This window comes from Sinocyclocheilus rhinocerous, unplaced genomic scaffold (genome assembly GCF_001515625.1).
Source record: "Sinocyclocheilus rhinocerous isolate Xijiao unplaced genomic scaffold, SAMN03320098_v1.1 scaffold1864, whole genome shotgun sequence".
NCBI classification, from domain to species: Eukaryota; Metazoa; Chordata; class Actinopteri; order Cypriniformes; family Cyprinidae; genus Sinocyclocheilus; species Sinocyclocheilus rhinocerous.
In genome coordinates this window covers 13,676-33,619 of record NW_015639085.1, presented here as the reverse complement: position 1 = coordinate 33,619, position 19,944 = coordinate 13,676, and the positions used below count along the sequence as shown (strand labels likewise).

The 19,944-nt window shown below is 34.5% G+C and overlaps 1 protein-coding gene across 1 annotated transcript in view; it reads left to right on the top strand.

Moving 5' to 3' along the window:
• fhit (fragile histidine triad diadenosine triphosphatase) overlaps positions 1-19,944 on the top strand; it is a 274,950-nt gene that overhangs the window by 253,526 nt on the left and 1,480 nt on the right. Inside the window, exon 6 of the mRNA XM_016566563.1 lies at positions 9,118-9,186. Within this exon, the coding sequence (XP_016422049.1) occupies positions 9,118-9,186 (69 nt within the window). The remainder of the gene's footprint in view (positions 1-9,117; positions 9,187-19,944) is intronic.

Below are 19,944 nucleotides of genomic sequence, written 5' to 3'. Positions count from 1 at the left end.
ACACATATTTGTGAATCGGAATATCAGATAGTTGATGATATGGTAAGCAAGTTTATGAATATTTTGAATAAAAAAACGAAAAACGAAATAAAAGTGATCCATCTGTCACACAGTGTTATTGTGGCCGCGGTGTGTCACGTGACAAGCATGACGCATCGCCTTGGAAACAATAAGGGGAAACGTTCTAAAATAACCGTCGCCTAAACAAAACTCACTCTGGCGGGACAGCTAGAATATTTTAAACTCACCAGTGAAAGGGTTAACTTGAAAAATGGTGTGTATTTACATATTTCCGTGGTTGAAATAAAATACCTTCTGATGTTCATTTATGTTTATTTACTGCTTTAAGTAAATATGAAAAGATGATCAGCGATCAGTTATGACACATTAAAGAGCCACAAAATGGTATTAATGTTTGAATTTCTTTACATTGCTCTGCGAAGTGTATTTTTCACTACGTGAGAACATGATGTGTGGTGTAAGAGCAGCATGGCTTGTCGGCCATAGCAACAGTAACTGAGGGGGGCGGGTCTTTGGGAAGGCTCAATTACAATGGAAGGTGACCAGCCACACTGCAAGTTGATGAGTTGATTTATCTGTCATAGAGCTTTTAGATGGATACCGAGGCATTTTAGGTCAGGTAGAATCTGCAAGCTCTGACCCAGTTCATTTGCTCGCTTCCGTGGTTTCAATACGCTGTGTTTTCTGCCCACTGGCAACCCGGGGTGTCAAGATACTATTGGGTAAATTGGCAAAGGGCAGAATCACATTGACCAAAAAAAAAACAGTAATTTCGGAGAAGAAAAAAAAAAGACATTCTGAAGTATTTTATTTTATTTTATTTTATTTTATTTTGTTATTGCGTTTTTCTATTCTTTTCATTGAATGTCTTGCAATACAATTCTGAACTCCTTTGGTTTGGAAAGGCTTTTTTTAAGCACAAAAAGGCGAATAAAAGAGCAAAACAGGGAAAAATATGTTGGGCAGTTCCATAAATATTCACTAGTGCTTAATGGATGGGTTTGGAAGCGGTTGGTCCTCCTGTCTATTTGTTGGTGTTGTTAATGTTGCTTTTTCCCCTCCGTCTCATCTCCCTCATGCTCATTAGCCCCACACAGCACACTGGGAACATCAATCCTCCCCAGCAGAGAAAAACAGCATTGCTGTCATTCGATTAATGGCAATGCTCGAGTTCCAGCCCACTGCCAAAGACCCGTTCTAAATCACTACTTCTGCCCACAACGGCACTGCAGAATGGAATTCAGGTTGGTTCGTTTGGCCGAGGTTTCCGGAGCTCTTGCGTGGTTAAGTTTGTCTGTTACAGTCGATCTGGGATGAAGATGGCTCATTCGAAGCAGATAGTCAGGGTTTTAATTCAGCGCAGAGGCCAGCTGCCATCTTGCCTGACCAGTTTCTAAATCATGTATAAAATAAGCACCATGAATTATTGATTGCCCCATAGTCTCGCAGTCAGGACAGTTTAGAGGCTGATTTGATGTGCCTTGAAAAATGCCCCCAAACTGAGCTTGTGTAAAATGGCGAAAAAACTATCGCAATTTCTCCCCTCAGAGCCTTTTTTTAATCTTTATTTTTATTTGCCAATTTAATAACTCAAGCTATTTTTCAGCTGATGTGTGCTTGCAATAAGATGGTGTAGATTGTCAATACGAAAGTGGCCAAAGAGAAATGGATTTCAGATTTGTATTTTTTTTTTCTCGCCCACAAAGCAGAACATTCCTTTACAAATCTGCCTTGGCAAAATTATTCTTATTCTTATTCTTATTCTTATTCTTATTCTTATTCTAAACACATATACATACATGCACTACCATTTTGAATAATTCATATTTTTAATGGTTTTGAAAGAAGCATCTTATCGCTTACCAAGACTACATTTATTTGATCAAAATATATAGTAAAAACAGTAATATTGTGAAATATTATTATTGTAAACAATTGTTTTTTGGATTTTTTATCTGTAAATTCTATTAATACTGTGATGACAAAGATATTTTCCACAGCCATTACTCTAGTCTTAAGTGTCACATGTTTGGTGTTAAACTATTATTATTATTGGTGCTCGATTATTAATGGTTGTTATTATGATCAGTGCTGAAAACAGGTTTTGTTGCTTAATATTTACCCCCGAAGGTTCAAATGAACAGCATGATTTCTGATGGATCATGTGACAAAATTCCACTTTGAATGACTGGAATAAATTTTTTTATATATTAAAATAGAAAAAAAAAAATCCATAAAAAAATAATAAAAGATATGAAAATATCTCACAATATTATTGTTTTTACTGTATTTTTTCAAGCTCCTCTCCACATTGTGTTATGGGCAATATACTGTTCAGTGAGATGTACACCAGTTATACACTTTAAATCATAATGCATTATGGGTATAAAACTGTGAACTAGAGGCTATAGGGGAAAAAAAATGTTCACTACAATTCAGACACATATCATAAAAGACTACAGTATATGAATTTTAGGCACAGCTACAGTCAGTCCTTATTAAAAACACAGTACGTATCTGTGGACCTCAAACAAAAAAAAATTGTTCTTAAACCAAGTAGCACACTTTCCATAATTTATAAACTATTTTCAAATATGGAGTTACTCAAAATTAGAACCCTGCCTAGTTGTTTTATGAAAACAGATTATCGCTTGCATATAGCACATCTGCTATGCTAAAGCTCTGGGTCCATTCATCACTCACATTATTGCAATCAGGTGCTCGGTGCCGGCAGTACAAGGAGGACAAAAAAATGGATCTATGATTGAATAAAGGAGCAGCACTCTATAGAAACGAATACATTTTTACTAACCTCTCTGCCTGGAGCTATATGAAGACAGAAGACAGATCTAAGTATTCATATGGTGAAATTGGGTTTCCGTATACTCTATCTAGCAGAAAACTGGGGAGTGACTTAGGAATTTAGTCATTTGTCTTGCTTTAGATGGTTATTTATCTTGCCTGCAGTGCATGATAGTTCTGAGTTAAAAACTCCTGAGCATATTCATCATTACCAGCATAACTGAGTTGTGTTTGGACTGTTCTGAACAACAGCTTGCCATTTATGATGGATGTCTAACTTGTTCCATCATCATTTGTGAGCAATGATGTCCATTTTCTGAGGTTTTCTGGTTCAAAAGTGTTCTTTGCTTTTCTAATCTTAGTATAGATCCATTATGATGTACCAACAGACAGTACCTGGTTTTCCTGTTTTTAATCATTATCTTGTTGTGCTTCATGAGAAAACAAACCCACAAAATGTATCCCACTGTATGACTGTAGCTTGGTTGTGTATACACACCTAACCAGAGGTCATTTACGTTGATCAAATAACCACTCTTCCGCAGCCTTACTAATTCCAAATGTGGAACATTTACCAAATGCTTTTTCCAATTTAGTTGTTTGTTTGTTTGTTTGTTTGTTTGTTTGTTTGTTTGTCTGTTTGTCTGTTTGTTTGTTTGAGCCGTTTGCTGGCCTACATGAAAAATGCTCATGCAAGGACCAATGTGTGCTATATGGAAGTCTATTTACGCCAGACGGAACAAACAAACAAATAAATAAATTAATTAATTAATTAATTTATTTATTTGTTTGTTTGTTTGTTTATTTATTTATTTATTTATTTATTTATTTATTTATTTATTTATTTATTTATTTATTTATTTATTTATTTATTTATTTATTTATTTATTTATTTATTTATTTATTTATTTATTAATTAATTAATTAATTTATTTATTTATTTGTTTTTTTGTTTGTTTATTTATTTGAGCCATTTGCTGGCCTACATGAATAATGCTCATGCAAGAACCGATGTGTGCTATATGGAAGTCTATTTCCGCCAGAGGGAACACACAAACAAATAAATAAATGTAATTGAGAATTTTTGTCTCACAGTTCTGACTATTAATGAATGAATTAACTAATTATTTATTTATTTATTTATTTATTTATTTATTTATTTATTTATTTCACAGTTCTGACTTCTCACAATTCTGAGTTTACATCAAATCACAACTGGGCAGAAAAAAAAAATAGCGAGGGCAGAATAGCAAGATATAAACTCACAATTGCGAGATACAAATTCAGAGAATAAGAAACTTTTTTTTTCTTTATTCCATGGCAGAAACAAAATAACAAAATTTTTAGATGTAAATGCAGAATTGTAAGATAAAAGTCAACAACGACAATAAAGAAGTGCAATTATGAGGTTTAAATTCAGAATTCAGAGAAAACAATTCTGAAATGCAAAGTGTAAACTCAGAATTCTGGTATTTTTTTCTTGCAATTCAAGCTTTTATCTGGCAATTCATAAAAAAAAATCAGAATAGTGAGATAAATAGTGAGTTATATTTCCTGTTTTGTTTCCTTGGCGGAAACAGGCTTCGTTAGTTCTGCTAATTATTATTATTATTATTATTATTATTATTCAGTGAGTCAATATTAAATTGAATATGCATGCCAGCCAGTTTCAACATTGATAATACTAAGTCATGTTTCTTAAGCAGCACCTCCTGAGACGGCCTCAGTTTGTTTTCTTTTCTGTATATGTTTGTAATGTTTACATTTATGCCACTAGTCTTGCAAACTGTTCATAAACCCCTAACATGACATGGCAGAGCCACACTGTTGTTGTTGTTGTTGTTGTTTTGGACTGAGGTCTTTGCAATGTTTTCTGAGATTGCCTTACGTTTTGCCTAAAAATGAGGTATATTAGAAGGCATCCCAATTTTAGTACCTACAATTTTGAGATGGTATTTTTGTTGACATCGTGCCTATAATGGCCTAAAATGCTCTCCAGCAAGGCAGTATACTAAGGTTTGAGCTAATATAATGCTGGTGGATGACTCTGGGAAAGATGTCTGCTCCTCTAATAGGTAGTTTGGGCTGTGAGCCTCCGTTGCTTTTGACCTCCTATGTCTTAATTGGAGGCCAGCTGTTGGTGACAAAATACATTTGTCTACTTGTCTGACTGGATTTAACCTAAACAATATAAATAGCAGTGTGGCCATTTTGCACATTTGTTCATCGTCAGAAGCTAATTAAAACACATCTGTTTTAATTTGAAGAGCGGGCACTTTACAAACCTTTTATTCCAGTAGAAGTTGGTTTCAGCTGCAGATCTGTTTTCTCTCTTTCTCTCCTTTCTTTGTGGAAATCAAGGTTGAAGAAATGTATTATAAGTTTATAAGGTTGGTTGAAATCTAAATTACCAAGTTGATGAGTTGTCAGAGGATAAACACCTCTGAAATTGATACGACTGTATGTCTTGAACCATAGAGGAAAATCTGATGATTAAAACAAAAAAAATACCAGATTCAGTTTATCTGCTGAACTTTAAAATGTACACTTCAATGCAAATTGAATAATGTTTCGGACACTTCATTTAATGTTATTTGCAATTAAATGAAAATGTATTATAATTTATATTTATATTAAATGCAGATAGTTGAATTTATCAGTGCTTTGACTGTATAAAGAATTCATCTTTATATGTAATTTCATAATTAATTATTTTGTACTGTACTGCCAAATGTACTACAGACATTTATGGTAAACATAAATACATTTCCATTGAAACTTGCATGCCATGTATTTTAAAAATATATATTTGTAATTACACATTTGTAAGGATCAAGTTGCATTTCACATTAAACATATTAAGTGTAAGATCATATACCATAGTTTAAATGTAATATCAAATAATATGGTATAGTTGCAATTATAATCAAGTACTTTACATGTGTTTTAGCACTCTAGTCAGCACATCAAAATAAGTGTTCTTCTTTAAAGCACAACAAAATACTTAAAAATAAAACTTTAAATTTGACAATATTATAAAAGTATACTTAAGTGTGTTAAAAAAAAAACATTGGCATGAAAGTGGATTATCTTTAAATACACATCAATGGCCTTTTTCACAAATACTATATCACCTGCAAATATTATTTTCTTCTTTTGATAAACTTAAAATTTGCACATTTAATACAATAATGCACACTTCTTAACAGCAAAAGGTTGTCGTTAGGCATATTCACAGTATATACTGCATAATATAGCACATTTTAAAAACATTAAGGATGCACATTTTCAGTGAAACATTTTATAAGCCAATTCGTTATGCATCTGCCTGAAGATATAATGCTTGACGTGCAAACAAAAATGTGTTCTCTGTGAGTGCTAGAATTAAGCTGTTATATTACAATATGTACTGCTGGAATTCTACATTGACCGATCACCATCTATAACTGGAAATATCTGTTTTATAATATTGCACACTATAGAATTTATTCACAATCCTGCAGCATTTAAAAGGATAGTACACCCAAAAACACTTTATTTACTCACACGATATAGCAAATGGGTACTGGAGCTGTCAAGCTGTCAAAATGATCAATTGTACATACAATTTTGATCTATATATATATATATATATATATATATATATATATATATATATCACAGCTATACACAGCTGTTCAAAAGTTTGAGATCAGTAAGTTTTTTTTTTATGTTTTTAAAGAAGTCTCTTATGCTCATCAAGGCTGCCTTTTTTGATCAAAAATATATATTCACTGAATCACAAATTAAATTTGAATCTGCTAAATGTAACTCATAGCATGTGCTGTTATGAGTGCTAAATTTTCCTTTAAGATGTGGTCTGTTACTTTACTTTTGATGCTTAAATACTTAAGATGAAACAAGGCTAATAAAATAATGTACAAGGTAATCCACATTCTTTATCATGTAATATGAGTTACAATAAATGTCAGACTCTGACCCCAAAGTCTTGTCCGTATTTCACTGCAGCTTGTCACGTTGCTCTTAAAATCACCCATTTTATCCTTCCAATTTTCTGCACTATTCAGTTGGTGGCCCTTTGCCACTCGCTCTGGTCTACTGAGCTTTCCTTCTCCATGCTAAACGGCCTCTAAAACATATTTTTGATGAAATGCTTTTGTGTGTGTGTGTGTGTGTGTGCTGTGTTTCTTCATACTTTCCTCAAGGTAGATGAGTTTAATAATGCAGACATTATGCAAATGCACTCATTAAATAGAAAATGCATTGCAACAAAGCAGATGCCTCCAAACATGTTATCTTGTTTGTAACATTTATAAATACTTATTCACCAAGCCTGAGCTGTTTATCACAACAGACTAATGAAAAATGAATTAAAAAGCACTGTAATGAGGTTATTATAGCCTGGTAGAGTTCAGCGCGGTGTGAAAACCACCAAAGTGTTGACGGTTTGGACAGCAGATTATATTGTTTGTTTATCTGTGGTTTTGATGTATGACTGGCTAAAGGTAGGCTCTTGCTGATTAGACAAAATAATCAGAATAGGCTTTGTCATAAATTCATGTTCGTTTAAACTTTACGTGACTTTTTCAAGGGGACACCAGTCATATCGGTACCTCATCTTCTCTGTGCCTGCTCTTTTATTTTTCCAGGTTTTTATGTATGCTGTCCACATTACACTGTCATGTCACCTGTTCTCATGCAGAACGCTCTGATACATTAATAGCGAATGATCACACATTACAAACCTGCTGGGGGAGAATGGTGACAGGCCTCCATTTTACTGTCTTGATGTGTGACTTTGATTTGTTTTATACTTTTAAATATCTTTTACTGAGAACTTCAAAGAACAGTGACAGTTTTACATCTCTTTTTTGCATAATTTTTTTGTTAAGCATTTTTGCACATCAAATTTAACACTGAAAACGGAGAAAACATATGGAGAGTTTTATAATATAATTTATAAGTAATAGAAAGGTTTTTTTATTTTTTTTTATGTGATACCAGGTTAAACATATATATTTTTTAGGTTTTTGTGTGGTAAAGACAGACTTTGAGAACCCTTTGTGTTAAGAATGTACAAAACTACTGATCTAGAGATTGATTTGTTTAAAAAATATGCTAAAATAATGTTTTTAACCGAATCCAGTTGGAGTTATATTAAAAATTGTCATTGATCTTTCAAGCTGTTTCGTGGCACTCAGCGGGTGTTGCATGCATCAGTCCAAAAGCACTTAATTAAAATGAGCCCATCCATTAAAAGAAAGTGTCTCACACGGCTCTGGGGGGTGAACAAAGGCTTTCTGTAGCGAATCAATGCATTTTTGTAAGAACAATATCCATATTCAAAATGTAATAATCACTTTAATGTAGCTTGCGCTCACTGTTGTACACTGGAAGCAGTTCCGGGCAGATGACGTATGAGGTCAGCTTTGTGCATGCGCTGCTTAGCTTGAAAGATCAAAGACAATTTTTTAATATAACGCCGACTGGATTCATCTGAAAGAAGAAAGTCATATACACCTAGGATGACTTGAGGGTGAGTAATTTATGGGCTAATTTTCATTTTTGGGTGAACTAACCCTTTAACCTTAACTAACCTTATCTGATATTTTAGGAGACTTGTTGATCTTGATGCACAGGGTCTGCAGGGGGTCCCTTCCATGATTGAATTTCATTTGAATATTGGTTACATTACTTGACTTTGTTGGTTGTACCAGATTACTTTAATACATAAATGTATAGATCCAGACGAAAAGAAAAAAGAGCATCATATCATTGCCCAATATAATGCACCCAGCCCTCCAAAAAAAAAAAAAAAAAAAAGGGGGATTGAAAATACTGAAAATATGTCGGGTAGGCACAGTATACACAAAACCAAATGTTTTGTTCATTAAAACAGAGCATGTTCTACTGGGACTCAAATTACGTTGCTAATGTGCACCCAAGTAAAGCACAATTTTACAAACTAACCGTGCAGATGGCCAAGTTTGTGACAGCATATTGCAGAAGGGAATTCGCCGAGGACATCTGACAAAGTCAATTTAAGTTTTAAAAGCCTAAAAAAGAAGTAGTCTTAGAGGTTTACGGATGCACGCTTGTTGGAACTTACAGTAACTCTTGCATGATTTCAGAGAAGTTAACACTGAAATGCTGCCAGAAGACTGTGTTGTAATGAAGGAAGTGATATGGAGGGTGGTAGAGCGTACCTGTCCTTACTTTCTCTGACAGTGACCTCAGCTTTGCTGAATGAAAGTTTTTCGATTAACCGTTCATCTGTTCCTCTTGTAATTACAGCATGTCCATGTTCACGTGCTTCCGAGGAAGGCTGGAGACTTCGATAAGAACGACAGCATCTATGATGAGGTGAGGTTCAAGAGTCGCACATCTTCTAGTTCATGTACTACATGTTGTCACATACATTCTGACATTGCAATTAACTACATACTGTCATCATGCAAGTATAATTTAGATTGTTTCTTAAAGGGACAGCTCACTCCAAACATGTATGGTTTATGTTTTCTGCGAGATACAAAATAAGATATTTTGATGAATCGAAATGAAATAAATTATTAATGAATTATTATATTTGATTAAATAAATTTGTTTGGCAAACAGTAATGTTTGTTATTTGAAAATGTACTTACGTTGACCCCTCCAAATTCACACCAAAATATCTGTCTGGATTTATTGAAGTAAATTACAGTCATATATGTAGCATGCAATCAAAGTATAATCCTTCTGAGAGGTTTACTTTTTTATTTATTTATTTAATTAATTAATTAAATTTTTTTTTTTTTACTGTGACATTTTACATGTAATTGAAGTATGTTCTTACTAATGCTAGCCTGAATATCAGCAAGTTCATATGAATATTCCACTCAACCTATTTATAAGCCTTGCTTTTTTAATTCCCAAAAGTGCTTGGAGAGAAATGAAGGGCCTCATCAACAGTGCTCGACTGGTGCATGATAAATTAGCTTGTTTTTAATTTGCATGTGGTCATGAGGGTTATTGTGGAGTTTTGCTGTATATATTTTCAGCGTCCTGTAAAGCAAATGAGTGAGATTTGTTTTCCCCCTCTGAGTCATTTTTGTCTTCCTATAAATAATGAGTGAGGGCTGTCCCCCCTTACCTTACACTGTTAAATGTTTTATAAGCTAAACTAGACGCATTTACTCTCTCATAAAGCCTATTTAAGAGGCGACGGGATTTTAGCATCCCACTGCTACTGAAGATTAGCGAAGAAATGTTTTCAAGGAGGTCCCTGTCATGCCATGTTTCTTGCTGTAGTAATTGTAAGTGGCAGGAGAGTGGGCGTTGTGAAGTATGAAGGGTCATAATGTCACATTTCAAGCCAAAGATTTTTTTGTGGACATTTCATTTTGCACTGTGTGTGAAATGATAAGTACATTGAGCTAATTATCTAGTGCATGGCACTTCATTTTGCTTTTTCTCTTGCTATTTATGAGGGAATCTAGTCAAGAATATGTCTAACTGCAAAAAAAAAAAAATGAAAGCAGATACTATATTTTGCTGCAAGAAAACACAATCTTTGAGACAAACAGTTACACACACTTTATGCATTTTATTCACTCACAAGAACTGACTCATCAGAATCATTGGTTTTTGACTCTACACTAGTCACTGTTGTTTTTTGCATGCAGACAAGATCAACTTAAAGGGATACTCCACCCCAAAATGAAAATTTTGTCATTAATCACTTAACTCACATGTCGTTCCAAACCCGTTCATCTTCGGAACACAATTTAAGATATTTTGGATGAAAACCGGAATTGTTGAATAAAGTCGTTATTTTTGTTTTCTTCCCGTACAAAAAGTATTTTTGTCACTTCATAACGTTACGGTTGAACCACTGATGGCAGATTAACTATTCTGACGATGTCTTTCATACTTTTCTGGACCTTGACAATGTAATTTACTTGGCAGTCAATGGGACAGTTACAAGCCTCCCGGTTTTCATTCAAAATATCTTAAATTGTGTTCCGAAGATGAACGAAACTTTTACGGGTTTGGAACGACATGGGGGTAAGTGATTAATGACATAATTTTCATTTTGGGGTGGAGTAACCCTTTAATAGAAATATTTGTTTTTGCTAATATGTTGTGGAACAAATTCAATACAGGCTACACTGAGCTATCCATTTGTCCCACCAAAGGAAGATGTGGGGAGTATTCAGGAAAATAGATATTATTTTTGCAATTCTGCAGAAACTGCACCCTTCAGCTTTAACAACTATGCTTTGATGACAGTTTTCATTTAGGCCTTTCATTAAGTCCTTTTACCTTCCCACTCCTTCAGTTCTGCACAGGCCTCTTCCCAAACAAAAGCACCACGACTTCAGCCATCACAGTTAAGGTTGTTTATCCAGCACGGTTAACAATGGGACTCCAGCGTGCGGTTTTATTTGTCACTTCATTGAGACAATGTGACATGCTACAGTAGACTCCCGCGGTGTGGTCATAAAGAGCCTGACAGCTCCTGTGTGAAAGATACAGTCTTCAGTGCAGCTTTTGTGCTCCTGCTCTGTCTGATGTACCTGATGTCACCTTGCCAAAGAAAAGACTATAACTGCTTATCATACTTGTGTTGTTACGATTTTTCTTCCCTTTACTTCTTCCCTTTATTTCTTTATTGCCTTCATTTTATTTTTCTCTTTTAATTTTCTTGTCAGTCAATCTAATGGCAGCAGAAGGCAGTTTATTCTCCTTTCAAACCACTTGAAGGGGTAGTTTACCCAAAACTAAATTCTATCATTATTTACACACACTCACAGCATTCCAAATTTGACTTTATTTCTTTTAAATTTTGGAGAGTTGTGCTGATCGCTCTTTTTATGCATTCACAATGAATAGAGACTGAAGCTTTCACATTTCCAAATGGGTACAAAACACTATTCAGCAATCATATAAGTAAATTTGACTTGTGCTCTATATTCTGAGTTTTCGAAAGTCATCAATTAGCTTTGTGCGAGGAACAATTAAATTTTTAAAATTATTCTCTAATAATTTTACGCTGTTAACGGCTGCAACTAGTTCATTGAGTTATTCAGTTATGTAAAATTCATTCAGACCAGTTTTGTGAACTGGATTTGACTCAAAAAGGATGATTCGTTCTTGAATGAGGCATTAATGAGCGTGTCAGTGGATAACAACGTAAACTTCAGTCGTATGGGCTAAAAAGACTAAGAGGTCGACTCCTGCTGCAGAAAACATCCCCCAAACCATGACACTCCACCTTTCACTGACTTCTTCACACACTTGGGCTTCAGTCTTTCCTCAGTTTGATGCCGAACAAAATGTTTCTGATTGGTCTGAAGTAAATTAAACTTGCTCTCATCACTAAAGTGAACTTTGGACGAGTTCTCCTCTATGCACACAACATGCTCCTCAGCAAAGGTATGCCTAGCCTTTTGATTCTTTCTGCTGATGAGAGGCTTGGTCACTGCAGAGTGCGTTTTCAGTCCTACTTCTCTTAAACGTGCCGAGACAGATCCTTACCCTGTTCAGCACTGAACTGGCAAGCAATTCCAGCTGCAGTGTTGAACCGATTCCCCATTGAGAGTCTCTGCATTATCCTGTTTTCTCGTGCATTTGTCTTAAGTGGACGACCAACCTTTTTGGGGTACATGAATGAATTAGTGTTATTGTAAACCTGCAATATTCGAGAAATCACACATTTGGAATGACCAACTTCTCTTGCAGTGACTGAAAGGGTCATCCCTTTGGCCTTCATCTGGACCGCCTCCTGTTGCAGGGTTTTAGTCACCTTAGAGAGGCCTGCCATCTTGCAATCTCAGTGAAAATTGAATTAATTCTGTTACCAGTTAGATAGGGTTTGTCACATAATTAAGGAAATTAGCACCAGGTGCCAGATTAACACCAATAACTAGGAGGTATCTGTAAGTGTTCTTTTTCAAATATCTCATTTAAGTTTTTTTTTTTATATACAGTGCTTCAGATGAAGGCCAAAGGGATGACCCTTTCAGTCACTGCAAGAGAAGCTGTTCATTCCAAATGTGTGATTTCTCGAATATTGCAGGTTTACAATAACACTAATTCATTCATGTCCCCCCAAAAGGTTGGTCATCTATTTAAGACAAATGCACGAGAAAACAGGATAATGCAGATACTCTCAATGGGGAATCGGTTCAGCACTGCAGCTGGAATTGCTTGCCAGTACAATACAATTAATTCATGAAATATACTTAAAAATGCTTCTACTCCTGTTAGGATAGCTTCAAATGGGTCTAAGCAGTGACTTTGACATTTAGGAAATTATAGGTTGTTCTCTAATTTTGATCTCCACAGTACATATTTGGGTGAAATAATCCTTTCCTAATTCAAGATTCAAGTTTGACCAAAGCCTGTCATTGCACCAGAAGCATTATATGGGATGTAGGCACTGGACTGTTTCCAAGAAACAGGACTTTATTTGTTTGCTGTCTCTCATTTCTCATCCCTAATGTTTTAAATAGCCGTTTGCTAAATGGTGTGTTGAAAGATGCCACCATGCTCATGAAGAAAAAAAAAAACAACAACTATAGAGGTTCCTGGTTTCATTGAAGGTTTTCTAATCTCACCAACTTCATCCTCTCCGTAAAGGTCAGTGGTTTTCAGAAATAAGTGTTGTGACCTTTTTTAATCATGAGAAGAAAAGCAAAAGCGTTGCACTTTAACAGTTGTAAATTTGAAAGAAAACCATGAGTTTAGCCCTTGAATTCATAACTTTCGTTCGTTTTACGGTTCCTAAAGAGTCATGACACATTAATTGCTACATGAAATGCTATGTTCATCTTTTTTTTTTAATCAAGGTGTGCTTTGTAATGTTATTTGTATTCTTAACTGTTACTCATTATATTAAATAGAGTTTCAAAATTAAAAAAAAAATCTGATAGTTTAGCATTCAGTCATCATTCACAACTTAATATTCTGTCTGCACTATAATGATTGAATAGAAAGCTATTATAAATCTATACAATAAAAAGAGCCCGCTGCGTCTAAAGTTTTTTTTTTTTTTTGGCTACTTTTAATGGCTTTCCTGTCAAGAGCAGAGCCACACATCTCTGGAACAGAACAAGCACTCTCCACAGGGCTACTTAATGAGGAGATATTAAAACGACAGGGTGAGGATTATAATCACACGCCTGCCAATCTATCGGCGGAGGAGCGTTAAAGATGGTTCTGGGTTGAGAGGACAGTTAGATTCTGCCCAGGCATCTGACTCTAGAAATCTAAATTAAATCTTCATTATTTTATTTCTCAGAATCTAGAGGGGGAAATGGGGAATCTGATTATGAAAAGTTAGATGAACAGAGGCTTGCCACTTATACCAAAATCTGAAATGTGTTGTTATGCCCACTAGCGGCAACAAATGGAATTGCAAAAATGACAGGTTTCCGAACAGGTTGCCCAAATGTTTATTTGGCAAACAGCCGGTTTTGTGTGAAAGGAAATTTAAATAAGGTTCATATTGACTTCATGTTGTTGTCAAGATACCTCGACATTCATTCACACTAAGAAAACATTTCACAGAGCTGATATTTCAATAGTTATTGGGGGGAGGGGGGACATTGTTGACAAGATTTGAAACTGAATAAAAGCATGTTCAACAGCAGCATACTGTTAATAAATATGAAATAATATATTTATAATCATTATATTTTATCATAAAGAGCTGTTTGCAATGTCCAAGCTCCTCTATAGTGATTTAAAATATAAAGTAGGGGGCGAGACGCATCTGATTCTAGAGATAATTTGATTAGACGGAATGCCGAAGTGCAGAAAGATGTCATCAAAATTCTCAATTGTACTGGCTGTAGAGAGAGGCTGTAAATGTCCGTAGATATCTGCTAAATATGAATTTTGTCATATATTTTGGAGCATAATTATAACTAGTTTATATATAATAACATAAGTGACACAAAAAACACTTACTAAATTTCACCTGATTACTGTTTCATAAATATTGTTGAAAATCATGGTATTGTTTTGTTGTTGTTATTTATTTATTTCTCTGGTTTTTAACATTAAGATATTTAGTTTTGCCAAAATATAATGTTTTAATTAATTGACAACAAAAGTCAGTTATTAATTTTGCAAAACGCTATATTAGCTCTTTTTTATCATTCTTGCTGATTTTTCCACACATAATAATAATAATAATAATAATAATAATAATAACAATACTTTATTATAAGTTATTATTATTATTATCATTTACCTTTTTAATATATTAAATAATTTCTGCCTTTGTATAGAAAGTGGGCTATCATATTTGGGGGTCCTTGGCATCAAAAATGTGAACATTTCTAATTTTAGCACACATTGGTTCACGTGGTATCACTATTTTTAGTCAAAAGTGTTCAGTTCAAGGTATCAGTCATTGAGTCTTCCTATATCTGTTCCAAAACGCTTCTGCTCAGAATACGCCACTGAACAAGGCTCACTTATTTATATCTGTGAATGTCTTTTATCTAGCTGATTTTCCCCTTCATTTCATTATCTACGCAATCAATACATCATCAGCAGACTTCTCTCAATTCCGGGGAGATTATCATTTTTTAGGCTGAGCCGCTTATAGACTTTGAAATCAAGTATCTCATACTTTCTCTCTCTTGTACCCTCTATCTTTTTTTTCTACCCTGATGTCGTTTGATAGCTTTGTTCATTAGATCGTTATCGATGGCTGCTTCTCGCAAAGTATGGCGGAACAGTGAGCGAGCGATCATATTTGGCGTAGCGGTTGGGTGCGGGGGCGGCTCGGTTGTTATTTGGGGCGTGATTTATCGTCGGGCCCTCCTTCCTCCGCACCAGAGTTTCGGCGGAAAAACAAAGACGGGGGAGAAGGCAACGTAATGAGAAATATCAATGTATTCTCATGTTCCTGCTCTCCCTGACAGCACGCAATCCATCTCTCTGACACTCACCTAGTTAACATTTTTATCAGAGGGCCAGGACTCGTCATTTTTTACCCCCTTCCTCTAGACGAGAATATAAGTCTTCTCTAATAGTTTAGATAAAGATGAAGAATCAGAAACATAGCTGCACTGCTCCTCGTGAGAATGATAAACAACGGAGCCAGCAGTCACTTTCATATTTTTACCCCCTTATAGCTCTTGTACCTCTGAGCATAACAGGGTGTAGACAGAGATCGCTGTACCGTCCTTAAGCTTTGTGTTACGGAGCGGTACATGCGTTTGTGAGGGACCGTGGCATTCAGTGGGTGCGTCTCCCTCAGGGAAACTAAAGGAAATGCCAACATTTCTTTTCTTTTAATTGTATTTATTTATTCATTCATTTATTTAAAAAAACAATTTTTTTTTTAGAAGGCTTTTCTGGTGACTAGTTGTGCACCTGTAAATGTGACACTTCTATAATTAATCCACTAAGAGTGTGCAGTGAAGCCAATATTTGTATCTGTTGCAATGGCAAAATTATTTGTATCCATATCTGGATTCGAATGAACCCAAATATGGATAGGACTTAATCTAGAAGTTTGTTCAATCTATATGAAAAGCCCGTTTTAAATGTGATTCTGTTAACTTAATTGTTAACATATAGCAGATATGCCTTGTATAATGAATTAATAAATAAATTTATTTTTAAATATATGTAAATATATTTGAATGAAAACTATAATGCTTGTTTATTATAAACTATAATAGTTGTGAATATAATGACAAGGTTTATTTATTTATTTATTTATTTAAAGATGTTTGGTGCAACCATCAAGTAAAATGCAATATACAAAAATCAAATACAAGTAATATATTTCCCTTATACCTTGAATATGTGAGTGCATGCAAGTCTCTTAATTATTATTTTCAAAAAGGCGTTACAGATTTTTACATTTATCAGGAATTATAAATTCACAAATATTTTTTAGGGAGTCACCCAACATGACACTTGAATTGCCCGATTTGTTATACGTGCAAATTGCATGATATATTAAGAGATTTATTGACCTTGACAAACCTTTTTTTTTTTTTTTTTTTACGCTGCATGTTGGTTGCACCAACCCTGACATTTTTTTTATTGTATGTCCCCCAAATTTTAATTTAGAAATTGAAAACATGCATAAAAGAACGAAGAAATTGTATTCAAGTAAGAATATATGAATTGCATTGAAAAAAAGAACAAGAACAACAACGTCATGTGGTGTAACCATCAAATAAAAAATAGTATATAAAAGTAACATATTTTCCTTAAACACATCTTAATCAAACAAACAATCAAATAAATAAGTTTGTCAAGATAAAAACTAATGTTTACAAATATCATGAATTCTTATTTCATACATGCCATTACATTTTTTATTTTGAGTCACACCACATGATGTTTTACAAGCTGAAATAATGTTGCCTTATCATAAAAAGTGCAAATTGTGTGATATATTTAGAAACCTTAAAAACAGCATGGGCTTATGAAATCATCTCCCCCCTGCTGCATGTTGGTTGCATCAACCCTGACATTGTTTTTCTTTATGTTCCCAAAAATGTATTTTAATTCAGAAATTAAGACATGTTCATTATAGAAGAGGTATATTCAAGTCACTGTATATAAGAATTGGAATTTAATGTATTTTTGAATTAATGAATAGATCCACACCAACAAAATGAGCATCTTGTCATTGACCCTGGAGCTCATAAATAGTAGGCTGGCATATTCAGTATACATTCAGGAATAAAAATCAATCATGCTCCATTTCTTGATCCCTGTTCTCTGTATAATATCCTTGTGAATATAGAAAAAAAAAAAATAGCTGGTAGCTACTTGTTGTGGTAATTGGTAATGTACTAAAATATATGTACTTTCTTGTGGGTTGTATTTGTAAGAGTCAGACAAGGATGCTGAAGTTATTTTAGAAGAATGTAATAATCCCTTACATATAAGTAAAGGAAACAAGCTGTTTTTTTCTGTACAGCGAACAGACATTTATAATGCAGGATGAGTTTTATTCATAAGTAATCACACAGATGGCGGCAGCCTTGTTTCCTTAGCTCTGTCTTTCCCAGTGCCAGGTGTTGATCTAAGAGAATAGAGAACTGTGTCTGGCAGAACAGAGGATATTAGTAACAAATGTCTGTCTGTCAAGTCTGACTTCCCTCTTGGTCGCTACACTGCAAACTTTCCTTTTAAAACCTCCCACTTTGGAAAATGACCTCTTTGGTATTTGTGCTGTCTGCCGCAGCCCTTCCCAGATAAATGAAACAAAGATACAGTCAATATCCATAATGGTTTAACTGCTGTAACATTTGACCTTTCATGTTTTTTACACCCTTTCCAACGAAAGGAAGAAACAAACAAAACAAACCATTCTGAAAAATGCTTCTGACCGAGTATCTGTCATTTTGAAGAGTCGAGCGTCAGAGCAAAGTTCTATATATTGATTCTAGCATTTGCGTTTTTTTCTTTACAGCTCTCTGACTTTGCCCTTTGTCTCGTGTACTTTCCTCTTACTGTCTTTCTTCTTAAATGTCTTTGAGTCTTCCATCTGTCCCCGTCTGCAGAGAACACAGAGACATTTTGTCTTTTCTAAGGGTTTGAGCATGTTTTGATGATGCAGTTAAATATGCTGGAGACTGCAGCATTGATTCTGCTCCTGTGTAAGAGTACGAAAAAGGCCTTAGTTGCTTTTGATTTTTTTTTTTTAAGTTTCATATTGTAAATCAGGACTTAGTGTGGCAAACTAGTTAATTGTCCAGTGAAATGTTTTGCATATGCATATTTATGCATGACTGTGTGCGTGTTCGCAGCTTTGCAAGTTAAGTGTGTCTGTGCATTTGCATGTTCATCATGTGACCCATGCACTCACCACTAGCATGTAACCTACATAGTAAGTTAACACTGTGTTGATTTGAGCTGATTTGCATATCATTTGGATTCTTAATGTGCAGTGCTCACATAGGAACATATTAAGCACATAATCATGTATAAATATACCCTGTTGAAAAAAAAAAAAAAGCTTAGTGTGATTTTCCACGCCAGTTAACAATATGTGACCCGTGCTGGCAAAATGAGTCAGAATGCACAAGGGCTAATTTTGAGCTACAGGCAAAAAAAAATGTCAATTTGAGGTTTTCACAAAAATTAGTTCATTAAGTCCTCGTCTAGCGAACCCAGTGCTCCAAATAGTAATCAAACCTTTAAAAGTATCTTTATTTGTAGGTTTTCTGAGAGGAGTAGGCCTACCTTTTCTCTGCTCGCTTTTCGTGCTGACTGTCATCCGAAGCGATCGCATAAAGATGACACCGACGGCGCTCTATCCCGATTCACATAGGCTATGCACAGATTTACAGTAGGCTTAATATATTCACGCATCTGTGAACGTTTGGGGAACTGTTAGGGAAAAAATATTGGATGTGTAAGATTACATTAGATCCGTGCATTACACTATGTCTTAATATAGGCCGTCTGTCGCATTAATGTTAATCAAACAATAAAAGAAAAGAGGGTATCACTCGCTGCTCTTGATTGAACTGCTTTTGTAGCTTTAATAATCAATTTATTTGTAATGAACACACTAAAGTGATTTTTATATTTTATTTTATTTTTTATTTTTATTTTTTGCATTGGTTCTTATTTATAACAACAAAGATAAAATAAAAAATATACCTATATTGTGATTATTAATCTAGTAATGATTATTAAGAAAAGAAGTGGGGGGAAAATATGTAATGTTCTAGTTAATTTTGCTTTGGAGCCTTCAGAAAACTTTAAATCAGTTTTTTCTCTAAATTAAGTTTGCTTACTTCAAACAGGTGTAGCTCAGTAATTTTTTTGTCCGATTCCAACAAATCATACATCATTTTGATGGTCTTTTAATGGAGAATGTATAGGTAAAAGTAACACATTTTTGAAATTTTTCTCACTGTGACTCTTTTGCCAACACAGGTCACATATGCTAGTCAATGCTGACGAGTCAGTATAGCCATAGAGTGATTCAATATAGTTCATAGAGTTGAGAATTCAGTTTCAATTTCTACTATACTTTCATTGGTTCCAGCTCAGTAAAATATCAGTTTAAATCAGTCTAATTACTCATTTACTGACTGAATCAGTTAGAGTGGTTCTTGGTGTATTTACTGAACCAAATAACTT